The following is a 27,472-nucleotide window of genomic DNA, read 5'->3' as shown; positions in this document are numbered from 1 at the left end:
TTATGTGCAAGTGTAAAAGTGCTTTTTTCTGATAAAATATCATTCAAAGGTTTATTTTACATAAAATTTATATTGTAGTACGTATTTTGTTTAGTTTACTGGTCTATGATATAAAGTGTAATGTAAAATGTCTCCATTGTCGTGGGATTAATCGTGTGACCCTGGCGTTCTGAGGAACCAGGGTTCCGTCACGCTGAATGCTAAGATAACTTCATCTATTTTTCTCAACTCCGTTGGTTTACCAAAATGAAACATGTTCTTATTGGAACGCAGTGACATGTAGTAAACAGACTAAAATGAAAAAAAAAGTCCATAAGCCTTGTAAGTCTTTGTAACCTCAAAAAGCTCCTGGTTTTTTGGGAGTATGTGATTTTTACTTCAAACCATCCCGGTACCTATGTGGTCTCTTTGTTCAGTCTTTGTATGAATTAAACTTGAATAAAAAACTGCAAATCTTCCACTATTAAATTCATTATTGAAATAATTTCATCAATTACATCTGTTCTTATAACATGGGCTTATAATTTCTAATTATAAGTTTGAAATCGCCAACAGTCATTGAACAAACATGGGGATTTAGGGTGATTTTCCACCAGAGATGTGCTATGTAGCTATGCTACGAAGATTTTATGTATCGATAGCAGGGAAGCCATCTATAGCACACTTCTTTCCATATAAAAATATAGCTTAGCTGACTCCGTTTCCCCGAGTGTAGAAGCTATGTGTACCATGAATATGATTGGCGGAAACCAAACGCATCCACAGCAACGTAACATAGCTCATCCCTGGTGGAAAAGTACTCTAATGCTCAAAAACCTTCTCCGTGCGAGAAGACGACTTGGGTCAGCAGTGGCCACTTATAGGTTGTCGATGTGACATCTGTACTCGTACTTAATTATCATAGGAATCAGTGGTTTACTACACCAAGGAGAAATTATGTCCAACCAAAGCAAAATCTAGTTTTAAATCGACTCAAGGAAAGACCGTAGTAAGGCGAACACATAAAAATGTCATTCAGTCGTGTTTAATTTGATCGATTCGTTTGGAACAAAGTGGCGTAAAATGTATTTTTTATTTAATTCTCAATAAAACTTAACCGACAAGGCACACGATGTTCACTTTCAAATTCATATACATATTTGTTTCATTTTTCTTTAATGGTAAGCGATAGTCTTTATAACTTCAAAACTTTAGTTTTTATAACTCTCTTCTAAACGGCTAGTCGAAACGCCAAAAATTTATTCTTAGAAACAAGTGTACAAATGTAGATAATATATTTATAGAATTATGTTTTAATCTTTCAAATATTGTATGCTGTATGTGTAATTTTGTTTATGCCATATTTATTTTAAAGGTTCTGATTGCCAAAGAAGAATAAAAGATGGAGAGGTTGTTGCAAAAGATAAACCTTACGTGGTAAGATTAAGTTAACATGTTAATAATCTTACATTTTACACTATTATATAAAGCTGAAGAGTTTGTTTGAACACGCTTATCTCTGGAAATACTGGTTTGATTACAAAAAAATTTTTCTATTCAATAGTCCATTTATCGAGGAAGTTTATAACCTTTAATATATCACGCTACGATAAATAGGAGTTGAGCAGAGCGGGTGAAACCGCGCTCGAGTCGCTAGTATATTTTATAATATGAGTATCATAGTCCGTTCTTATTTTTCTTTACAATAGTACCAAACATGTGCTATCCTCTATCTTACTGCTTACAAAATATGAGTTCAACACTTCTCAAATTTGTAAAACAATCTAACGTAACATTTAATGCCATCTATTTTTGTACATAGAAATTAAAATCAAAGGCACAAACCTTCAGGTTTTAAAGCAGAAGCTTCAGAGTAGCATCTGGTAATAAAACTTTCGTGAACCAATCGATAGATGGCGTTATTTTAAATATTAATGTAAATAATATAGGGCTAATGGAAACTTGGACTACATATTAGTAAACATATCTAGTTTAGGCTTCTAAAATATTTATGTCATGTCTTCTGATGATCAGTACCAACATAATTATAATGACTGCACGGTTGGTGCGGTGGCTGGGCAACTGGCTGCCGCGCAACGGGTAGCGGGTTCGATTCCTGCACGGAGCAACTCTTTGTGTGATCCACAAACTGTTGTTTCGGGTCTGGGTGTCATGTGCATGTGAACTTGTATGTTTGTAAACGCACCCACGACACAGGAGAAAATCCTAATGTGAGGCAACGTTTAAAAAAAAAAATTTAAAGCGAGTTTTGAGATTTATTAACTAAGAATGTTATTATCATCTAGATTTTTTCAGGTGTACTTTTCTAAAGCGGCTGTATCACCAAGGTATTATGAAGGATGGTTGTGTGGAGGGGCTCTTGTATCCCCGGAGTACATAGTGACGTCAGCAGCTTGCGTCACCGATGTCAACCATCTCTACGCTATAGCGGGTTACAACAAATACGTGAAAGATACAAAAATTAATGACGATTACTGTACTAAAGACAGAAAAAAGAAAGTTATACTTACTTGTGTGCCTAAAGGTGAGACAATTGTTAGGAAATATATTTCATAGGTTTGTAAGATATTGCTAATAAAGTAGCACTTTATTTTCTTATACACATCAAAAGCATATAAATGGTCACTGCTGACCAAAGACCTTTACGAAGAAGATTTTAGCATTAATCACCACACTTGGTCAATATGGGCTGGCTATTTTAAACTTATAATTCATAAGCCCAAGTTTCCTCACAATGTTTTCCTTCAACGTTCGTCAGTGGTTTCCAAATAATCTTTGAAATTATATTATATAACTCGGTAAAAGACACATTGGTACTTGTCTTGATTGGAAGGTTATACATATTAAACTTAACATTATTAAACTTAATATTTTTTTATTCATAGCGTATGAATTAAAATACGAAGAAATAGAAAAATGGTCATACATTGACATAGCAGTTGTGAAGGTAGAATCTCCCTACGACTTTAATGATAAAACGTATTTAGATAAGTGTTCTTACATCCCTGCGCCAATAATAATTAACTATGAAACGAAATTCCAAGAACCGGGCATTGATGCCATGGTAATGGGGTGGGGTCATCGAGCGAAGTGGCGAAAGGTAATATTAATTAAGTAACTATTTTTAACTGACAAATAGTTTCAGTAACAGCACAGTAAAAAGTATACTAAGAGAACTTAACAATGATTTAAAAAAAATCAACGAAGTATTCATATAGATATATAAGATGAAAGGGAACTGGGAATATCAGAATAGAAGGTTAGGTTATAAGAGAAAGAAAGAAAATAATTGATGACAACTGCAGACTAAAATGTCCTGTTACCTATTACTGCGAACTACCTCCACAGCTGCGGACTACCTAGCGGGTTTACCGGGGCTCCGGCTCGAAAGGTAGGTGTAGGAACGGAGTGGTTTTTAGTCAGTACGAGTCGGATACCCTCTCTCGCCTCATCCAAGTCGGGGAAAGTCATTGGATGATTTTCTCCCTTTAAAGAAAATCTACTACTATAATTCATTCGACACACGTAACTTCTATAGGAACTAAATTATGTTAAAATACGGCATAATAAAATTATAATTATTATACCTTTCTAGCAATTGGACCCAAAAGACTACAACGAAGAAAAGTTGAATTATGCACCAACATTGATACAAAATAAAGAGGATTGTAAGAAAGAGTATGAAGTTTATAAAGGAATGGATGCCATTATAGACAATTACATGATTTGTACTATGGATAAAGGAAATATAAACGATGCGGGTGAAACTATTGTCAAGGCCCCCCCTACAGCACAGGGATGTATGGCTAAGGAGTCGAGACTTCGTGGGTACGGGGGAGCCTCAGTAAGTACCCATCTTTTTCTTCTCATCTAATAATATCTTCTGATTTATTTCCTTACGGGATCCAAAACAGTCATTCACTTCCCTGGGACGCGCTGGACTTCAGTATTTCGGTGTTTTCATGGTTGTATCTACTTTAGATCCTGGCTTACAGGAGTTGCAGCGGTTTAAGTGGCCCATTAAAAAAAGTACCCTTCTCTTATTCGCTACCAGAATTGTTGGTTTCCCGATACTTATGTACGCCTGCTGTGCACGTTGCATCATTTGACGTATGTATTTAGGTGCTCCCACACAGCAGTTATATAACGTTATACAACATTGTGTAACATTTATAACAGCATGTAACATACTCTACAACCACTGTTATAATTTGTTTAAACACAAATGTTATTGTTACACATTGTTGTATAACGTTATATAACCGCTGTGTGGGAGCACCTTTTATTATAATTTAATAATATATTATGTTACTCGAAATATTTTTTTTACAATAAATTACAGTAAATTTTTCGTTGTTCTAGTGTGAAAGTGCCAATCCCCCGGACCAAGAACTGCTTTTACTAGAAAATACACGAAAAGAGAACGTACTACTGAATAACAAAACAGGTAATGTAAAAGCAAATCTAAAACCAAGCTTGGTCAATAAAATTATGAATGCTTCAACAATACAAAAGGATTCATTAAATGTTTCAAACTCAAGAAGAATGAATACTAGGAGAAACGGGATTTGTCAGGTATAATATATTTTTATTCAAATTTAACCTGTATTTTAACCACATTAACGTCCTATATCGAGATAATATTTAACACAGACCAAATAGCGTAATATGATAAATAAACTTTTTAACTGTGAGAGAGCCATGCTTCTGCACAAATGGGCTGGTTCGACCGAAGTGATACCACGGCGAACCGGCGTGCAACAACGCTTGCTGTGTGTTTCGTTCTGTGAGTGTGGTTACCGGAAGCCCAATTACCCCCCTTCATAGTCTTCCTAATCCCCGATTTTCCAATAACCCTTAAATTTCTAACCCCCAAACGGCTGAAAATGCACTTGTAACGCCTCTGATATTTCGGGTGTCCATGAGCGGTTGCTTACCATCAGGTGATCCGTAGGTTCGTTTACCGACTAATGCATTAAAAAAATCTAACTTCACTTCACAACTTCACGCCTTTTATCCCCGAAGGGGTAGGCAGAGGTGCACATTACGGCACGTAATGCGGCTATACAATGTACATCCACTTTTCACCATTTGTGTTATAAGTCCCATGTAATAGGGGGTGAGCCTATTGCCATATCCTGGACACAATTCCAGACTCCGTGCTACTACCGAGATTTTTTTCGAAAATCCGAAAAAAGCCCAGTTAATACTTTGCCCGACCCGGGAATTGAACCCGAGACCGACGAGGCAGTTGGTCTATCTAATTCTTTTAAATTGGGATCTTCAACCCGCTTGCTAAGCTATTACTACAAATTATGGCATACCAGTCTTTTGTAAAAGAGGCATCTTCAGTGCATGATGATGATGATGATACTTTTTAGAATGACCACGGTGGACCTCTGGTGACGTGGGTGGGGACTCACGAAGTGCTGATAGGCGTTGCATCAGTTTTTAAAATCACAGAGGGACTTGAATGCATTGGGCCTTATTTATATACCAGTACTCAATGTAATGGAGCATTCCTCGATTGTATACTGCGATCCGATCCAGCAAAAAATGATACATTGAGGTAAGATCAGAAATTTACATTTGAATTTGTACTTTCGTATACAGAAAATAAGGTTTAAAATACTGGTCGATACGATCAAGTATTGACGCATGTTATTGAGTCCCATGAAATCAAACGACTTTATTATCGAAATCAGTTGCAGTTTGTGTAATGTAGCTTTTATGTCAATGAAATGTTAAAACACCGACTATTGTTACTCCAAATCTAGTACTCTTCTTACAAGAACAAAATCAATTCAGAAACCCAATCTACCATGTAGAACTATTTACCTTTCTTTTTATTTATTTTTGCAAATAGGCCACTCTATAAAAGAGCATTTTTAACCGTCACCAAAAAAAAAAAAAATCTAGATGAAATCGGCATTTCCTAAGGAACTACTCTGAAAAGAAATGGCGAAACAAGCTCAGAGGTCATTGTCTCTTTAAAAGTCCAGAGGAAAATCTGAAATACTGATATATTAATTCTATAATCATTTTTCTTTAAACAGACGTGCAATTTGCAACAACATTACTAACAATGGATTCGAATTAGTCCAAAGACACATTTCATGGAAAAATCACCCGGATGGGTAAGTTTTATAAGGAAATAAAAAAAAATATTGCGTGCAGCCTTGATTGAAAAATTATTAATAGTTTTTAAGCAGATTAAGTGTGGAAGAGCCATACTTCGGCACGAATGGGCCGGCTCAACCGGAGTGATACCACGGCCTCACTAAAAACCGACTTAGAATAACGCTTGCTTGTGCTGTGTACGAGCGAGCAGATGTGCTCGTGTGAGCGGGGTTACTAGAGACTCACAGATCCTTAATTTCCAACCATCCTCAAATTCTTAACCACACCACACCAAAGGCCAACACCGTACTTGTAACGCCTCTGGTTTTTCGGGTGTTTATGGGCGGCGCCGCTTGCTTACCATCAGAGGATCCGTCTGTTGTAACAGCAGCAGTATCCGAGCAGACGGATCCCCTGATGGTATGGTATATCTCATAAAAAAAATACTAGAGAAAATAGAAATCATTAATTATTTTTCATTTATTTTGTTACAGGCCTGCAGAAAACGAAATACATGACATCCATGCACCAACGATAACCAACAGTTCTTTAATAAATCTAATCAAAGCTAACAAATCGGAAAGTCATAAAGAAAATGATACGGTCATTTACAATGCAACAAAATTCATTGAAGACAATCTTGTTCCGAACCTTGATCCTATAACCAAGAAGGTTGAAATTACAACGACAAAATTGCCAACTACGAATCCATATAATGCTACATCTCCAAGCACTCTACGGACGACTGTTGATAAAAACGTTACCATGACAACCGCAGTAAACAAAATTAATAATACGGAAACAACTAATTCGATAAAGAGTTCTACAACAACAGTCCCTCAGAAGCTTGCAACAAAATAATTGTGAAATTTTTATGTTAGTATAATAAATTTTAATAAAAAAATATGGTCCCTAATGTTGTATACTCAAAATGCCCTTTTTTGGACACCTTTCCAAAACCTCTGCAACTTTTGTCAAAGTCAAATTATTTATGAGTCAACAAATAAAGATATAAATCATAGTATGTTACTCTGTCCGTCAGTGTAGCTAAGTGCTCGTTCTAAAGTGTAGCTTCGATTGGAGAAGAAAGAAATTTGAAGGATGGAAATCCTAGACTTCTCCCGCCTTGGACGAGGCGAGAGGGAGTATCCGACTGTTACTGACTAAAACCCACCCCGTTTCTACTCCTACTTTTCGAGTCAGAGCGCCGGTAACCCGGAATCAGGCATCAGTGCAACTGGGTCCCATCTGTGATTGTCTGATGGCTCATTAAGGCGCACGCGGAACGCGACGCGCCTTACGTAAGGGTCTAGTTCTGGTCGGGTGGCGAGCTACCCTTGCTCGCCATCCGCAGTTACGGAGCTTAAAATCCTAGTAATGTCAGTAGTATAAATAAAACCAAAAACATTCCAGGAAATATTTAACCCAGCAATATAATTTAAACTACAATTTAACGCTTGCTCAGCCCCGTTCAGTATTGATCTACGCATCCTGCCTACCGCGTTTTTATCGAATTTGTTTTCAATCTCGCCGTGATTAGATTATGTATATTTTATGGCACATCGTTACAGGACTTATAGGTTTATGAAGGGTGTGTACTATAACCTGATATGTATGTAGAAAATGATTCGAATATATCTTATGTTAGTTGCATATATGTATGAAATAACATTTATTTCCAATTTTTGTTCTTAAAGGAAAGGTAGAGTTACGCATATTAAGTATAGCGCCAATTTTTTTCTAGCTATGCTGAGCCTCACTGCCGCACTCAGAGACATTTAATGATTACTTAAACTATTCCTTAGTAACGATTTAGTATAAAAAATAATTGGTTAGTTGACTCTGAGTACGGCGGTAAGGGTCATTTTTAATGGGACACCATAACAGTGTGCTGTTATGGTGTCTAGATAGCATTGGCGGCCGGATTGGCGGCTGAGTTGGCTGTTGTCACTCACTCACATTGCTGAGTGACAACGTGTGTGAGTGACAACAGCGTGGGGTAACGATTTAAAAAAAAAAAGATACATATTTAAACTGAGATTTTTTCGAAAAACAACAATAACTTTAGTTGCCTGATCTGGGTATTAGTAATCACTTGTAACCACTCTACCAACCGTGTAGGTTTTATACTTTCTGAATTGCTTCAGAAAGTTTAAAAACGTTTAAATTCCGATTTAGGTGCTTTTCCATCAGAGATGTGCTACGCCACGGTCGGTATAAACAGCTTTGCTCAGCAAAGCTATGTTTTTTTTTATATGGAAAGATGCGTGCTATGGATGGCTTCCCGGTAGGGAAGCCGGAATTAATTACTATGAATACATCGCATACTCGAGCTATGCATCTTCCTCGCTTAACTACGTTATACCGCTTAGCGATTACATCTTCGTAGCATAGCTATATAGCACATCTCAGAAGAATCACCCTTATGGTAAAAGGCAAAATTAATTCCACGGAGTACAAACAACAAAATTCGTAGAGTTTCTACAAACTTGTCATTTCTGTTTATCTTCAGTGCAAAAATGCACGAAGCAAGCCATGTTACCCAGAAAAAGTAGGTTAACAAGGTGTTATTTTTAAATTTTTTTTTCGACATCTATGTCGTTAAAAGTTACGTGGATGTCGTTAGTCCAATTAGTGGATACCCCACGGATTCCAGGCTTTCATTTGTACGAAAATGTTTGCAAAGATGTAATCCATAGACTTTCTAAATATTTACTAAAAAAATTGACAATCAAAAAAGGATTAAAGTAAATTGAGATAAATGGTGGGGACACCATTAAATACCACACATTTTTTTAAGTCCAGAGGCATTTTATGTCTTTAATAATTTTAGTACATAATTTTACTATGCATATTAAGATTATTATTCAGAGTGTTCAAGTTTAATTATGTCAAGATCGATGTAAATTATTAATTGATAAACAAATGATGTGTCAATGACGTCACCCACGAAATAATAAGGACAAAAATACATCTGTGTTCTCTTTCTCAATTTAAACTTAACTTTTTGCATAAGAATAATAAGGTGACATTATAGAACAGAGAGACTTAATTAATGAGAACCTTCTCCATTTTGAAAAGCCGGTTAAGTCTTTGACTGCCAGTAGAAAACTGTTGAAGGCAAATCCTCCGCTAACGTCGGTCACCGGTGACCACCACGGCGCTCAATATGTTAAAATCAATACAAATCAAGTTTTTGAGTTGGTTGAGCAAAAGTATTTGTTTCCATAAGAAAATAAAAAATACGTGTCTAATGTTTTAAAATAATCTACAAGACGGGCATTAAAATAAAAATTAGTCATCTACCCTATTCAACATTAATTGATATTATGATTAGAATTTCAACCATCAAAGTGTATAGAATCGTTCTCATCGAGAGACTATGATTGTTTTCAGTCAACAACAATATTATTAATGGCCTGTCAAAAACTTATGCTGTCATTCACAGTAAGTTACTTACGAGGCTAATATTAGCTAAATATGCGTCCTAAGTAAGATTAAAGTCTCTTTTTCTAAAAAGGGTAAGAAAGATGTTTGTGATTCTGCGTTAAAATGCTAGCATAGCACAAGTTTCCTCATCTGTAATACTTTTTCAACGCATTTTCAAAAATATAAAATTATGTACCTCAAAAAATAGGAGAAGGAACGGGGTGGTTTTTAGCCAGTAAGAATCTGACACTCCCTCTCGCCTCGTCCAAGGCGGGAAAAGTCATTGGATGATTTTCCCTCCCCAAAAAAAAGTGTGATTTGACATTCAAAAGTACAATTATTTCGGTCTGTCTAAATTAATGGTGCCACACATGGATGCACCTGCAACGTCTGTGGTTCTAATTTTTATAGAATTGGCAATTGGGATTGGAGATTGGGGATTGAGGAATGAGGAATGGGGATTAGGGATTGGGGATTGGCGACTGGGGATTTGAGATTGGGGTTTAGGGATTGGGGCTTTGGGATTGGCGATTGGAGATTAGGAATTTAGGATTGGGGATTGGGGATTAGATGAAGATTCAGGGTGAAGGGGGGATGATTGGACCTCATAAAACCCGACGATAGTCGCTTTTATGACCTCTCAACCAGCGCTGAACACATTGTTTATCTAGCACAACCTGACACCAGAACTCACGTAGATTTTAAATTGGATTTGTGTCCTAGTCCTGACTCAAACAAGCCTGGAGTTAGTCCCTTTGTTTGAGTATCGGTACTTTGTGTACACAGCGCTGATTGGTACACCGATACCTATGTCCAATCTGTTCATTGTTTTAGCAGTTTACTGGCTTCTGCTTGAGTATTCGTGCGTGCAAACATTTTTCGTTTTTTGGAAGAGAGCTTTTTGCTCCCGTGGTTTTTTTGTCAGTTATGCAGTCTTTTGATATTGATGATTGCTACAGTCTATTTTTTTATGTTTTTTTAAACTTCGAACTTGTTGTTGAAGCCAGCTACTTCGCCAATCATGCAGTGTAAATGTAATCCTTTATAGTTTTGGTACTAATAGTAATAATTTGAAGAATAATAAATAACTTCGTTCATCGAAATTTTAGGTTCAGATTTCTAGTTCTCGTTAAAATTAAAGTCTTAAATAAAGTCGTAAATCCTAAAAATACCTCGAGATTTTAAATATATACGACTCGGCAAAAGCCCTATATTTTTACCGTCAACTCAGCGTGTCTGTAAAATTTGCATTCGTTCATTCATAAATCTTTTTCATCCCCAATTAGAGGAAAAATGCCTTTTTAATAGTTCCTTGCACCTGCTTCTGTTAATTTGCCTTCGTTGGATTTCTGAAAAGCTTTATAAGAAAGGTAGGCAACGAGATTTACTCATAAAAAGTAATGCCGGCTTAAATATTATATAAAAAAAATATTCGCACATACACGCACTGTTTTCCAATAATGTTATAAGTAAATTGTAGTGGAAGGCGATCTGACTGCCGCACTCAGAGACAGTTAATGATTACTTAAGCTATTCCTTAGTAACAATTTTGTATCGAAAACAATTGTTAAGAACTGGCTTAAGTAACCATGTCTCTGAGTGCGACAGAGAGATATTGAATTATACAGAATATGGTTATTGTGTATATCTTTACTATTGATAGCAAATTACAAAGTGTACAGTCATACCAAAAAAAAAACGGATTAAAAGCTAAAAAATTATGATCTATATTTCAATACAAATAATCTGTTCGAAAACAAACAATGTTATCGCACTATGCAAGTGAATCTCAATAAAGCAGCTGCACAAAAACAAACGCAAACCGGCCGAGTTTGAAAATAAAACGCGATCGAAAACGTTAGCGCTACGGTCATTCGCAAAAGGAAATCGAGGCTTAACTAGATTGACTGCGTTCAACCGTTTGCGTATTTGTCATCGGGAAACTACTTGTGGCCCATTTGACCTGGTCATGCGATATTGATCAGATGTTTGTTTTTATTTACTTTTTTATTGAATGTAGGTATTTGCTTTTGTAATACTAGTTGGATAGTATGATGGTCAATTTAGTGAGTATAACTTTATTAAAGTAAGGTAAGTATAAAAAAAAAAATTAGATAATGTAAGCGCCGTTTGGTTTAAGTATTACATGGCTTAATAAGGTTTACTCAGAATAATCAACCAGCAAGAAGTAATGGGCAAAATGGAGATTTCATTTGTATCTATATATCTATATCTATGTTGTAGATTAACGGTAATACTCTCGACATTTTATGTATTACCTACAATGTGAATGTCCACGTTTGACAGTGTGTTGAAGATCAACTGTTAAAAGATTTCGGTTACCTTAGCTCTGCTCTGGTTGGCCGGCGCAAATGAAAACTCTAAAAAAATTTAAAAAAAGCACAAAAATATAAATAACGAAAACGAAGCAACATGTCCATGCAAAAAGGGTTGCTACCTCAGTATAAGCTGGGCACAAAGATTACCCAACACAAGATTTTCAATTGCCTCCTGCAGTAACCTCTCCAAAGAAAAAGAGGTCAGAAGGTTTTCAAAAACCAACAGAGCATTTTCACCTCTGCAAGAGTTGTCTTACCATAATGAATCTGATTATGAATCCGACCACCCTTCATAATCACAGGTTCCAGAGCAGCTTCAACAAAAGGTTCTGATGAATGGGAAGTATTTCGCATTCAATTGCAAAATGACCCTCGTCAAATTCGTTGCGAGTCCGGACAGGTGTTGTGTAGATTTTCGGGTCAATCTGTCTTGTGACTCAAGATTTTTTAATTCTTTTATACTTATGTATTGTAAGAAGGTTATTTAATTCATATTTGTTTTGTGGATGTGACATTTTCTTTTTATAGAAAAGTGAAGTGTCAACTCTTCCTCATTTAAAGCAACATACCTATATTATTTTTGTCTTAAAATAATATTTTGAAGCTGAAAGCAGCTCCGACTTTTTCCTTAAATCTAATGCTGTTCATTTCAGTGGATAAAAATTAAACAAATTCAATGCGCATTCATGGAATACTTTTTTTAAACGTCTTTTATCACCAAAGTGGTAGGCAGAAGTGAACATTACGGGACTTTATGCCACTGTACATTTGCAATGTACACATTGTACACCCACTTTTCACCATTAGTGTTATAAATCCCATATAATAGGGGGTGAGCTTATTGCTCGACCCTGGAATCCAACCCGAGACCCGCCTTGTTAGTAATTTTTATGGCGTATACATATGGGCAATGAGGGTCATCTGATAGTAAGCAATCAGCGCTGTCTATAGATATCCGCAAATTGCAACACCAGAGAAGTCACAACCCACTATTATCAAATAGATTACACAATTCTTCTATTAGGTACTAACTTTGCAGACATATGTCTAACATTTCCAATTTGTCCAAAAAATTATGCGTACCACATTTTTACGAGATACTGACATTCAACAGAATAACAATCAGGTTCAATGCTGACCCTAGCTCATCTAGGAAAAGAGAACATGTGGGTTGAATACATTCTATAGTCCGTCAACCACTTGATATTGGCGTAAATCATATTTCTTTCTTTCCAAATGATGGATGAGATGGCAGAGAAATCGGCAAGTGTCGATGCTTTGACGAGGGTTACAGAAAAACCTTTTGTAAGACCCTTTTGTTCGTACACTCGGTGCAAAACTGAAATAAAAATTAATAATAAAAATGGCCGAACCGTCGACTTTTCGCATGATTACAAAGAAAATGTTATTCAGTACTTATTTTGTGGGCCTTTTTTAAAACGAATTTTGTTATAGAAACCGCTTGAGTTCATTGTACAAATGTTTGAGTTTTAAATTGTTGAAAAAGAATCTTCTAATGTTGTAGTAGGTTAGGCTTTTGTTCCATTATGTTAACAATAGGAATATAGGTTTAATTTGAATAAATCATTGTTAGTACCTATTGTAGGTAGTTTGCCAATACCCCTTTTTTAAGGAGGGAAAATCATCCAATGACTACTCACACTTTGGGCAAGGCTAGAGAGAGTGTCAAACTCTTACTGACAAAAAACAATCCCGTTCCTACTCCAGCTTTTCGAGCCGGAGCCATGATAAACCCACAAGGTCGTCTGCTGCTCCGGTTGCCAATACTCTAATGAATAATAGTCTAAAAACAATTTTATAATATAGTTTATACGTCACGAACACACAAAAGTTAAAGAGATCATACCTAGATCATAACTTTATTTATACACGCAATTATGATCTCCCACTTCTATAAACATCAATTGAAAATGTACTCAAATTCAAAGCCTACAGGGATGTTAATTCAATAATGTAGATAGACCACTGCATTCAATTTCCTCCGATAGCCTTTTGATACCACAAGCAAGTTCAGTTACAAAAGCCGTGTGGTCTAGGCTAACAGTTGTCTTAGCGTTAGTCCTAACACAAACAAGCTAGCATCTAGATTTATACGGTAGATTGAAGAGCTGACCGGGCTAGATCGTGCTATAACTAGGTTAGGGGCTTCTTACGTAGTGATGTGGTTATTGATGAATGTTGTTATCGAAACGACAAGAAGATTTGTTTGTGACAAATCGATTGACATATCATTGTAATTGTTTGTACTATAATGACATTTTATTATTTTACTAAAATATGTAATATAATATATTCATACTTTTTCACCAAAATTTTAATTTTAGAGGTATATCTTAGATGTTTAGTAGTAGCAAATGTACTTTGAAGTTAAGTTTCAGTTATTCAAGCTATGTTTACCACTCCTTTTTGCGTATAATTCAACAACGATTCTTTGTTACTTGTAAATTGTTAGCATAACAGCAAAAATACCACAAAGTCTGGAAAATTTATAAATTAACCAAGGCGATAAAATAAAACACTATCGACACCAATATTCAATTTTATCGACAATACTCCCATCACTAGACCTCGCAGCAGGTAACGATTTTCCCTTGCCTATCCTTCCGATATTCAAGGAGCCACTCATACTCGCCAAACGACACTCACTTAGGAATAAAAATGCCAGATTTGTATTGAACCAGTAATGGACTTGCATTTTCTATATAATTTTTTTTTGCAAATTTACTTGTTCAGTTTTTTAAATAAAGATTAAGTTGTCTTATTGTGTGTTAAACAGTGCCTCATTTATTGGTCTTAAGTTTGATTCCCTGTTCAGCCACCTCGTCTTTTGTTAATGTTTTTACTGAGACAATTTCAAACAATACATCGACATTAGATTTGTGGATTTCTCTGTGTCACATTTTAAGAATATATAATCATCCATTGTCACATTGGGTGAGGCGAGAGAGGTGTCAGACTCTTACTAACTAAAAATCACCTTGTTCCTATTTCTGCTTTTCGATCCGGAGCCCTAATCAAGTTCGCAGTTCGCTGCTTTCTCTTTGTTAGGCTAAAAATATAACTGGTGAAAATTGGGATTATTCTATTTAACTTTTCTGGGATTAACCGCAGTACTCAGAGTCATTTAATGGTTACTTAACCTAGTCCTTAGCAATTGCTTTCGGTACAAAATTTTTACTAAGGAACAGTTTAAGTAATCATTAGATTAAAACTTTTGATGTGTAAAATACAATAATGTACGTTTACACTTGACTCTCAAAATCTACTACTATAACCGACGTCTTTGATTTAAACAAGTTCATTATTAAAATAGTAGTTTTAATAGAAAAGGTACATTGACGTGGTTTTTATTAAATATCAAATATCTAACTTTAAAATTGAAATTTATTATTGTAGACACTATTTTTCTCTGATAAACAATAACAAAGGCAAACAGATATAGACTGTAAAATAATGAAATTAACTATTTTATTAAAATGACAAGACTAATTGGTTTGTTTAGAATATTTAAATTGATTGTGTTTTGCATTATATTAAGTTGGAAAATATCTTCAATTTGTAGTAATAAAGATGAAAAGGCACGGCCACATTTTTTTGGCTACAGTTTTGCGCGTAAGTCAAATATTTACTCTTTGTAAGAAATAAAATGGTTCAAACTCTGTATGTCAGTTTATTGAGAAAAATACCAAAAATCTATTAATATTTAGATTAACCTAAGAATCGAACCAAAAGCCTACTGCTCGACAGCCATAGTTGTGACTATTCGATCAACGCCCCGAACGAGTAATCTATTAGTATAGGGTGACTGGTAATTAGTGAAGGATATCGAAACACTTGATTATACTCATGATTACTAGCAATTTTCCCAAAGAGTAAAGCTGTGAACCTAGGCGCCGAACAGCTGAACATGCGAAAACACGCGAGCAAATTGTTGTTTTTTTGATAAAAATATAAAAATAAAACTAATAAGTATACAAAAAAAGTTTCTTTAGAAAAGTTGTTTGTAATCATGAGTACAATCACGTGTTTAAATATCGTTCACTAATTACCTACCAGTCACCCTATATATTTTAGCACACAATAAAAACTTTAGCTAAAACATAATACCTAGGTACGAACTAGCAATTTGTAAATTGGAGAGCACTGTTCGTAGTTGACTTTATAAGTTTAATGGATCGCATTATACAAAACTCCGTCGGGAAGTCTCTTTACATGAGACGACCAGTCTACATAGACCCATCCTCTTCCCGTGTTCCCTTTTTCTAATAGAACACTAAAGATATGCGGGAGGTCTTTGTAATTTGGTTGGGTAACGATCCTGGCTGAATAGGTGGCTTTATTTGTACCTGTAGATAGTTGTACTTCTTTCTAAATATTCATTTCTTGAGATTTTTTCCAACAGTGTCACTGAAAAGCGGTATTAACTTACACGTGGAAAGGTGACTGAATAAGGGTGTTTTTCCACCTGAGATGTGCTATGTAGCTATGCTTCGAAGATGTAATATCTAAGCTGTGAAACTATGTGACCGTTTCCACCGATACTAAGCTATGTAACTGTGTGAGTAAGATGTGCTATGAAGATGCGTCGCCGCAAAGTAGCTGTGTGAGGAAGATGCATGATGCGAGAGGTCTATAATCAGAACTGTGGTGAAATCATGTAATGTTGTTGTTCGCCACGAAGTCAGATCTATCAATCGAAATACTCTAAACTGCGTAATAATTATTTACCTCTACCTATCCCGAAGGAGTAAATAAGCAGGATATTACATCATGTCAAAACAAAGTAATGAGATAATATTAATTTCTCCAGTCCGGCTCCCTGCCGTTGGCAGGCTCTAATTATAATTTTACTTCAAAGTGACTAAATAGACAATGTTGTAAATTTTACGATTTAACTCTAATATGCTGCCAGTATATAAGGCAGCAATAGAAAACACATTGCGCCTCGCGTGGATGGCAAATGAGGGATTAAGTAACAAAAAGAAAAGTAATTTTCAGTTGTAGTAACTGATGATTTAGAAGTAGTGATTTTTATCGAGTTCAAGACACACCATGGGCCCAATGAGCAGAGCAGAGAGCCCCATCAATGAGCACAGATGGCACGAGCATGTAGATGTGTGACACTCGACATCTTGTCGTAACTAACGTTGATAGAAAGATATAAAAGAAAAACAAACATCTGAATATAGTATCTCCTCCTTTTTTTGAAGTCGGTAAAAATGACGCCAATACCTTGCCTTTTTAAAAGGCCGGCAACACACCTGTGGCTCCTCTGGTGTTGCGGATGTCCATGGGCTGTTCGTTTGCCATCAGGAAACCCGTCTGCTTAAGCCCTCTAGTCTATAAAAAAAACATAAATACTTCATACGTCAACTACAAAATCCATTTATCTACATGTTACTTGAACAAACAAACAAACAAACATGTTGTAAACTAATTGTAGCAGTTAAATTAAAATCCGATCGGAGTGTGAACGCATTTGAATTGGAAATATTGGCTTCCAACAACTACGGAGTAGCTACAGATTTCTAATACGTTTATGTTGGCAATTTTATCTGAAATTGAAATCCTAACTCGTTGTGCCCGTCCAACATACGTAAGTGAAGTTTCAATTTTAGTACATGAAACAATATTGATGCACAATGACATGACTGCACAGTTGACATAGTGGCTCGGCTACTGGCTGCCGTGCAATGTGTAGCGGTTTCTGATCCCGCATGAAGCAACACTTCTATTCGCAAATTGTTGTTTCGGGTTTGGGTGTGATGTGTATGTGAACTTGTATGTTTGTAAACGCAGCAGCCACGACACAGAAAATAATAGAGTGGGGAAACGATTTTTTTTAAATATATTCGTCACTAATATATCGAAGTCAAAGTCAAAGCATTTATTTCAATTAATCCTAAATTAGGCACTTTTGAAACGTCAAATTGAATTGTCCGTCAGTCTGTCTGTCAGTGAAGCTAGGCGCTCGTTCCAAAGTGTTGCTTCGAATGGAGAAGAGCGAGCAAGAAACTCCATCGTTACTCTTTTCAAAAAATGTTTTTTACAATATCTCTGATATTAACCTTTGTTTCGCCTTGTTGCATTAAAATGGTAGGTGTAGTACAATTTGACTTCTGTTTACGACTTCAAAACAACTAGTCATAAAATCAAATGAATAGTTGTAATTAGACAAGAAGTTAACTAGTCGTTGCATAATTAACGATGAATTAATTGCGACAAACTAGTTCACCGGAGATCTAGTCAGGTGTCGTAACGCGTCATTACTAGGAGATGAGTTAAAGTCTAAATAGAAGTGACTCATTACTCTGCAATGAAGTAGTTGATAGACATTTATAAACCTATGTTTAATAGGGCTATTTAAGGAATGCATAGACGCCTAATTGTGTAGTGATGGAATAATAGTATATTGTCGGCTTTACCGAAAACCGTTGTGAAGCAACGCTTGCGTTGTGTTCCGTTATGTGAGTGAGCTTTTCCGGAGGTCCAATTCCCCCTTCCCCATCTTCCCAATCCCCAATTCCTCAACAACCTTTAAATTCCTAATCCACAAAAGGCCGGCAACGCACTTGTAACGCCTCTGGTGTTTCAAGTGTCCATGGGCGGCGGGCGATTGTTTACCATCAGGTGATAAGTCTCCTCGTTTACTGGTGTGTTCCATAAACAAATAACATGATTTTCTTGCTGCGATCATAAACCTACCTGGGGCTGATGATCGGCGCACAAAAAGTTATCTACGATACACAAATATGCACGATGCCTCATCACAGAAACAGTGAAAGAGAAAGCTCTTTCATAATTAAAACACGTTTGAAGCTCCTTATATAAAATTCTACATAAAAACAGGCACATCTAGAGAGCTATATCTTGGAAACTATTCACAGTCTTGATTGGAACGGAGTATAGTAATAATGGATTCTCCTGCCTCTCATAATTGGGTGGGTAGACGTCGTGTGCCTGGATTTGCAGCTATCGGGTATAAAGTGTAGACGTATTGCTTATATGGTTCTACATAATTACCGTTGTATATGTGTAGGTAATAAAATTAGATTACGTGTTAATTATTTAATTTGATTGTCTAGTTATAGTGAAACAAGGGGTCTCGAGTTCGATTCGCGGGTTTTCGATTGATTGTAAGTACAAATGCCAAGTTTTTGGTTTGATTTCCAGGTCTGATTAGTCATGTCCAATTCAGTATTGTGGGGAGTTTAAGATATTTCTTGAATAATACGGCAGTAGCTGGCAAAAAGTGGGTGTAAAGTTACCAATTTTTACCCGACTGCGACAGAAGGAGGGTTATGTTTTATATTTATGTGGAGATGTAATAGCTAAGCCGTGAAACTATGTGATGTGTCTATAGTAGGAAAGCCATAGATAGCATACATCCATGGCACGCATCTTTTTATATAAAAAAATATAACTTAGCTGAGTTCGTTTCCACCAGTACTAAGCCATGTGTACCAGTGAATGTGATTGATGGAAGCCAAGCGCATTCACAGCAACGTAGTATAGCAGATCTGTATCGTAAAACACCTATTTCTTTGTTCTTTATGTTTATATTCTTAAATACTAAGAATTTTAGTTCGACCATTAACTTTATTTATAAAAGGATTCTCGTGTTATTATGACATTTAAACTATCGTTATCTTATTCATACTATTTTTATCGACAACTAAAAATAGACAATAGAATTTTTCCAATTGTTTTTCGTACTTTACTGGAATTAAATAAAGCGTGGGCTCAATCATTTGCAATTACTATGTAATGTGGGCAATTGAATAAATATTTTCGTCTTTTTATTGAAAACTTGAGATAATTTCACTATAAAGTCTTTCTATTTCCATTTAGTACATTGTGTACAATATCAGTACAAGGTGCCTTGAAGCCAGGGATACTCGAATGAAACGACGTACCTCAGAGCGAGACAATTTAATTTTGCTAAAGTTTACTATATACCATTTGCCGTGTAACGAAACCATATCGCCATCTAACTCGATCCTAACGCCATCTATCGAGCTATCCGGTACTACATTTTTACAAATATTGATTTCGGTTATGGGATAGCGTGAGGATCGAGTACACCTCTTTTATTATTATTTCTACATTTAACATTCCGCCCACCAAAAGGAATATTTTCCTTTTCCTACCGCCCACCATGAACAAACTCAGCAACAACAAGAACAATGGACTGTATATAGAAATAGATTATTACAAATATAGAACAGGTAATGGACGGCTTCTCTACATCGAATTACAATATAGTGGACAGATACGGCTTCATTCAAACTTAACAACTACAACAAATTCTTATAATTTAACAAAGTACTTAAAATACAAAAGAAGTCGGTTAACAACAAACCGTTTCATGACAAATTGGAGTTCGGTTAAACTCGATCAAAAAAAGAAAACACAACGTAATCCGTTAATGATGTACAAGGTATAACATATAGTTAACAATTGGTTACAACATAAGAACATACATTAAAACAATAACCCTATCACAAATATAAGCTAACAGGTTTCAAATTTGTTTTTTAACATAACTCGAATTATTCAGTCGCGGGAAGAAAGCACAATTTTGAAATTGGACGTTTAATCTCAGTACCTTTGCAACGAACAGTGACAACGCGTGTCAAGTTATCTTTACCCGGATGCAGCTGCGTAATTCTACCATATAACCACTTGGCTGGAGGTAAGTTATCTTCTTTTATTAGAACTACATCACCTATCTTACAGTCAGATGTACGTATATTCCATTTGTGCCTTTGGAAGAAGGTTGTCAAATATTCCTGTTTCCACCTACGCCAGAAGTGCTGCACCATACGTTGTACCAATTGCCACCTGCGGAGAGTACTAACTGTGGCATTTTCATAATTGTAGTCGGGAGCCACTACCAATGGCTGACCCACTAAGAAATGCCCAGGAGTTAGTGGTACAGGATCCTCTGGATCACTACTACCCTGAGACAAGGGCCTAGAGTTTAGGCACGCCTCAATTTGAGACAGGACCGTGGACAATTCTTCGAAAGTTAACGTAGAATCACCTATGACGCGCCTCAGATGGTGTTTTACACTTTTAACCCCTGCTTCCCACAGTCCACCGAAATTTGGAGCATGGGGAGGGATAAAGTGCCATTCCGTTTGAGAGGTTGCAAGAGCAGCTGCAATGTCTTTAAACATTGAACTCTCCTGGTTGAACAGGATCTGTAACTCCTTGGCAGCGCCCACAAAATTGGTGCCATTATCGCTCCATATATGACGACACTGTCCGCGCCGGGATATAAACCGTTTGAAAGCTGCTAGGAAACCCTCAGTGGTTAAATCTGAAACTGCCTCGATGTGTACTGCGCGCGTGGCCATGCACACAAATAAGCAGATATAACCTTTATACGACCGCTGTCCACGACCCTTAGACACTCTCATGTTAATGGGGCCCGCGTAATCGACACCAGAGTTGAGAAATGGTTTGCTGGGTGTCACTCTGCAAGCTGGAAGCTCTCCCATAAACTGTTGTTTTGTGGTCGCCGCATATCGAATACAAGGAGCACAACGACGTATATGAGCTCGTACGATATATTTTACCCGGCTGATCCAGTACTTGGTGCGTATAAAATTGAGTACTAGTTGCTGTCCTCCATGAAAAGTCTTTTCATGAGCGTCGGCGACAATTAACTTGGCCAAACTTGAATCATAAGGAATAACTACTGGATGCTTTGTGTCGTCGAGTAGTGGAGAGTATCGTAGCCTTCCTCCAACGCGCAATATCTCAGATTGGTCAATAAATACATTTAATTTATATAAAGGACTCGTTTTTTCTAATGAAACTTTATTTTTCAGGGCCATCAATTCTGCCTGAAACCATTGCTGTTGGCTTTGCCGGATACACACATTCAAAAGCTTCGCGAATTTCGGAAGCTGACAGGTAAGCTGCTACTTTACTGTTCTCCTTACGAGCTCTTGTTGACTGCAAAAACCTTTTACAGTACGCAACAACCCTTACTAGACGTGTAAGTGATGAATACCTAGTTCCCCAAACGACTTCAAAATCCGGTACCAGGTTGGTAGTGTGAACCTTAACAGGGTTTTTCTCCTCGTTTGTGCGTATTGCGCTAGGTCTGGTGTACTCTATCTGATCATTTCTTAACCAACCTGGTCCTCGTTTCCATAAATCATCATTAAGTAAAACTGCTGGAGATACCCCACGAGAAGCGATATCTGCTGGATTTTCTTTAGATTTAACATAAGCCCACTGCGTGTTGTCCAGCAAACTAAGGATCTCGGAAGTGCGATTGGCTACGTAAGTTTTCCAACGGCTTGGATGATCATTTAACCAGGCCAAAACCACAGATGAATCGGTCCACGCATGTATATTAGCCTTTGGAATGTTCATAACTTCAGCTACTTCTATCAATAATTTTGCTACTAGAACAGAACCACACAATTCCAAGCGTGGAATGGATATCTGCTTGATAGGAGCTACCTTCGTTTTTGCGGTGATGAGGTGCGAGTGAATTTGCGCCCTAGCGTTAACAATGCGACAATACACCACAGCCGCATAAGCTGTATTTGATGCATCGCTAAAACCATGTAGCTCTATAGTAATATCATCTCCCCCTTGCCTATCCATCTGGGAATATGAAAATCCACCAGTTTCTCTAATTCTGTTCTGTAATATCTCCACTCTTGTGCGAGATCTGGTGGCAGTTCATCATCCCAACCTATGCCACTAATCCATAGCTTCTGTATGAAAACCTTAGAGGTTATGATGCACGGAGCTATCCATCCTAATGGATCATAAAGTCGTGATATTTCCGATATGACCGTTCTTTTTGTTTCAGGTGCAGCGGGAGGTGACATCTTCACAGAATAATCAAATTCATCCGTGTTCCTGTTCCAGGTAAGGCCCAGAATCTTAGTTACTTTATCAGTTTTGATTTCCAAGTCTCTTCCAGAACTTTCTTTTAAGCTTTCCAACAAGGACATTCTATTGCTTGTCCACTTTTGCAATTGGAACCCCCCTTTTTCTAATAAACTATTCATTTCACTATAAATCCTTTTCACTTCTGTTTCAGATGTGCATCCAGTCATCAAATCATCCATGTAGAAGTCTGATGTCACTCTTTCAGCAGCCAATGGATATATACTACCTTCATCGCGCGCAACTTGATGTAACGACTTAACAGCTAAGTAAGGGGCGCACGATGTGCCAAAGGTGACAGTCAGAAGTCGAAAGTCCTCTATCTCTTTGTCAGGATCCTCTCTCCAGACAATTCTTTGGAAATCTGCATCCGATCGAGCGACTTTAATTTGGCGATACATTTTTATTATGTCTGCTACCAGACAAATCGGATGTTGTCGCCATCTCATGACAATATGTCTTAAATCAGCCTGAAGAGTGGGTCCTACCATTAAGGTGTCATTTAAGGAAACTCCGTTTGTCCCCTTACACGACGCGTCATAAACCACTCTTACCTTAGTAGTCAGTTTATCTTGTCTAACCACTGCGTGGTGAGGCAAATAAACCGCATCACTTTTATTTCTTTCAGCCTCGTCGGTAATTTTCTCCATATGGCCCAGCAATAAATACTCGTTTATCACATCAGTATACTGTTGTTTTAATTCATGATCCCTACCCAACTTCCTTTCTAAACCTAGCAATCTTTTTACCGCAATATTTTTAGACTGACCGTATTTACAAAGTGGATCTTCTGAACGAAAAGGTAATTTTACGACATAACGCCCATTTTCATCTCTTTCCGTGGATTGTGCATAAAACTCTTCGCAGGCCTGTTCTTCAGGCGTAAAAAGCCTTTTCGTTAAAGTAGTTTCAGAGTCTAACTCCCATAAACGCTTTAACATATCGTTTTCTTCAATTTGAGTGTGCATAGCGATCACAGTATTATGGGAATTTAGCAACTTATTTGCTTTACTAACATGGCCTGACACAATCCAACCTAAATGCGTGTCTTGTGCAACCGGAGAGCCTGCTGGGCTCTTGATCAGACCTTCCTTTAAAATACGACCATATGTTTCAGCTCCTAATAAAATGTCGATTTTATTAGGACAGTTGAACTTTGGGTCTGCTAGACTTATACTGTGGATTTCTGGCCAATCCTCAAGTTCAAAATATGTATCTGGCATAACTGAGGTCAGTGAGCTAAGTACATGCGCAGTAACCTTCACGGTAAAAGAGGGATCATGCAACGATTGTATATTAATATTCACTACATGTTTAGAAACGATGTTGCCATGACCACCTCCTATACCTGCAATAGTAGTCTTAGAAACTACTCTCTTTAAGCGAAGTAATTGCGCTGCTGCCTCTGTTATGAAGGATGCTTGTGATCCTTGATCCAATAAAGCTCTCAAGATTTGAGAGGACCCATTTTGTGATTCGGCCTTCACCAAAGCCGTGGCTAACAAGACTTGACCCTGCGCTTGTCCATTCACAAAATGAGTTGCTATGTTTGCACTAACATCATGTACTGGCTCTGAAGGACGTTCAGGTGAGGTGACAGGTTCCACTGACGTAGAAGCCTCACTACCACTAGCTCCAACAGGGTTCTTAGGATGCAACAACGTATGATGCTTCCTCTGACATATACGGCATTTTGAAAGAACACGACAAAATTTGGAAGTATGATGACTTCCCAGACAATTAAAACAGACACCTAAAGACTGTGAAATGGCACGACGACCGTCAATATCTAGTTGACAAAACTTCTTACAACTGCTGAGCTTATGGCTCTCGGAACAATGTGGACATGAAACATTAGTAGTACCATGCATTACTTTAGTGTGAGATGTAGGATTATTATCGCCTCTTGCCCTATGTTTAGGCTCAACGCATTCTAGGGCACGAAAACGCGTCTCTAAAAACTCGCAAAACTGTTTAAATGAAGGTAGATCATCGGAGGATTTACTAACATGCAGTTCCCACTGCTTCCTAGATTCTACGTCCAACTTCAAGCTTGCGACATAAACAATAATCACATCCCACGAACTAACATCTATTCCAATATTGGTAAGTTCATGCAAACAATCACTTGTAACATCAAGCAAATCTTTAAGTGCCTTTGATGATTCATTTCCAATATTACGCTGGCCAAATAGTCGGTTTAAAATACATGTGGACATAAATTTCTTATTGTTAAACCTATGTTCTAACATTTCCCAACATTTCTTATAGTTAAGATCAGTAATAGGAACATGTCTTATAAGCTGTTCTGCTTCACCCGACAACTGAGTTTTCAAATAGTGTAGACGTTGCACGTCGTCAAGTTTTTTATTATTATGGACTAATGATAGGAACAAGTCTCGGAACGATGACCACTCTGTATATTTTCCGCTAAAAGTGGGTAAAACTATTTTTGGCAATCGTACTACAGTGTCAGATGAAACATCGCAAACTTCTTTATTGGAACTGTGAACCTTTAATTGAGACAGAGCATTTTTTAATTCGACTTTATAAGTTAAATACGTTTCGTAAACCTTTTCATAAATGTCTTCCTGAAAGAATTCGTAGAGTTCTTCACCTTCACATTCTCCTACTACTCCTTCGTATTTTACAGTAAAATTCTTGAATTGAGTCTCTAACATCTCTAGACGCGTATCCACATAATTGTAATTCATCCGGTCTTTCGGAGACTTTTTAAAGTTTATTAAGCCCTTCTCAATCTGTCCTTTGACATCCTTCAACTTTCTCAATTCCCTTTCCATGTTGTCTTCCAACTGTGTTATTGCAAGTGTCAACCAATGTGATTTTTTCTAAGTCCAGTGAAGGATAAATTGACTAAGTTCCAACAAGAGAGAAATTTTCTAAGTCCGAAGTGGCGTAATTTTTCTAAGTCCCAATAAGTGAGAAATATTCTAAGTCCGGTGAATTGAAATTTTTCTAAGTGTTTGACACTTGTAAAATCTATGCAAAATCGGGCATAGATTCGTCGTCTGGTCGTTTTTATCGAAACTATTCTAAGTCCCCGACCAAGACTGCACACTTTATTTTACTAAGTCCATGCAAATATTTAAATTCCTGACTTTGAACTATCTTAATAACACTTGAATGTACTCACAGTTTATTGTCCACAAATGCACTTCACTACTCACGGGACTCACTCGATTTTTCTAAGTTCTTCTCTGCACACAATCCGCAACTTGTAGTTTTCACCGACAACCAGCGCCACCTCGTATCGAATCGCGTAACTAATACTTTTTCACTGTGTTCTTCCAAAAACACCATCCGGCTCGAAGGACCATGTACAATATCAGTACAAGGTGCTTTGAAGCCAGGGATACTCGAATGAAACGACGTACCTCAGAGCGAGACAAATTTATTGCTGTCAAACCTAGTAGCCTAATGTTTTGCCGGTAACGAAACCATATCGCCATCTAACTCGATCCTAACGCCATCTATCGAGCTATCCGGTACTACATTTTTACAAATATTGATTTCGGTTATGGGATAGCGTGAGGATCGAGTACACCTCTTTTATTATTATTTCTACATTTAACACATTGAAATTGAAGTAGATGGTTATAAATAGATCTAATGCTTTTTATATCTTATTTATTTTAGCTTTTTTTTGGGATAGTGAGCAAATTAACAGACGAGTAACAGAAACAGAGAATACCTCATGATTAGTGGTTAGCGTAACACAGAAGGAGTATTTAATGCATTCCTGATCTTTTCTTACTTTAAAAAAAAAACTTTTTAGGATTTTCTCTTGTGTTGTGGAATTCTCTTCTCTTGTGTTGTGAATTTTTGGATTACACAAAGAGTTGCTTTGTGTGAGATCGAACATACTACACATGATCAGCCACCACATTAACCACGCAGTTTTAAAACGAGGGTAAGTAAGTAAAAGTCTTTGAAAATTGAACCCAAGGATTTTGTTCTTTGCAATCTGACAATCACATTTTACTCTATAATTGTTCGAAGTAAACACATATATTATACGTAACGTAACATAATTATTCTGCAATATTATGTGAACAAGAACATCATACATATTTATTCATCTCATTAGTTTCGGAGTTCTCCACTCGAAGACGTTTGCGCTCTGGAGGGATAGTCAAGAGTGAGTCTCGAAACTAGACGGAATGGCGTTATGCAAGACTTGAATTATTATAACAACCCTTAGAATAACTTGTTCAACTATCAATTGTTATTAGAAGGGGAGAAGGGGGATAATCGTATGTTAGGATTATTATTTTAAGGGTTGGAGAAGAATAAAATGTGTTTACTGTGTTATATTAACAAGCTGATTCGTTGAGGTTGTTAGTATGATTATAAGTAGGTTTATTACTATGTTACTTTATTTTATGTGTTAATTTAGAGTGGTGTGTGTTATGTTTCAAATTTACACACAGGCTATCGAAATTGTTTTCCATCAGACAAACAGTGGTCATTCTAAAAAAAAATCTCAAGGTATTACGTCTACCATCTATAAATTTATTTTTAATAAAAACATGGATCCACTCTAAAATTAGTTTAGAAACATACAAGTTTACCTACACATGACCCCAGACCAGAAACAATAATTTGTGGATCACACAAAGAGC

General features: G+C 36.8%; 3 protein-coding genes across 3 annotated transcripts; 1 reads left to right on the top strand and 2 right to left on the bottom strand.

The window, feature by feature from the left end:
• The first annotated feature begins 978 nt into the window (after positions 1-978).
• On the top strand, positions 979-7,039 carry LOC118270771 (uncharacterized). Its single transcript, XM_035586545.2, has 9 exons — positions 979-1,160; positions 1,355-1,416; positions 2,296-2,524; positions 2,886-3,100; positions 3,596-3,844; positions 4,363-4,575; positions 5,382-5,569; positions 6,057-6,137; positions 6,615-7,039. The coding sequence occupies exons 1-9, from the start codon at positions 1,112-1,114 to the stop codon at positions 6,979-6,981; spliced, it is 1,653 nt and encodes a 550-aa protein (XP_035442438.2). The 5' UTR covers positions 979-1,111; the 3' UTR covers positions 6,982-7,039.
• Positions 7,040-20,461: 13,422 nt separating this feature from the next.
• LOC126911312 (uncharacterized) lies at positions 20,462-21,754 on the bottom strand. Its single transcript, XM_050697918.1, has one exon. It carries the CDS (start codon positions 21,752-21,754, stop codon positions 20,462-20,464), a length of 1,293 nt encoding a protein of 430 aa, XP_050553875.1.
• Positions 21,694-26,410, bottom strand: LOC126911348 (uncharacterized). The gene has a single exon (XM_050698160.1). The coding sequence runs from the start codon at positions 25,628-25,630 to the stop codon at positions 22,505-22,507; it is 3,126 nt and encodes a 1,041-aa protein (XP_050554117.1). The 5' UTR covers positions 25,631-26,410; the 3' UTR covers positions 21,694-22,504.
• Positions 26,411-27,472: the final 1,062 nt, after the last annotated feature.

The sequence above is a fragment of the Spodoptera frugiperda genome, chromosome 13 (assembly GCF_023101765.2).
Source record: "Spodoptera frugiperda isolate SF20-4 chromosome 13, AGI-APGP_CSIRO_Sfru_2.0, whole genome shotgun sequence".
Lineage (NCBI taxonomy): Eukaryota > Metazoa > Arthropoda > Insecta > Lepidoptera > Noctuidae > Spodoptera > Spodoptera frugiperda.
Note: the sequence above shows the minus strand (reverse complement) of the source record. Positions and strands in the feature narration are given on the sequence as shown.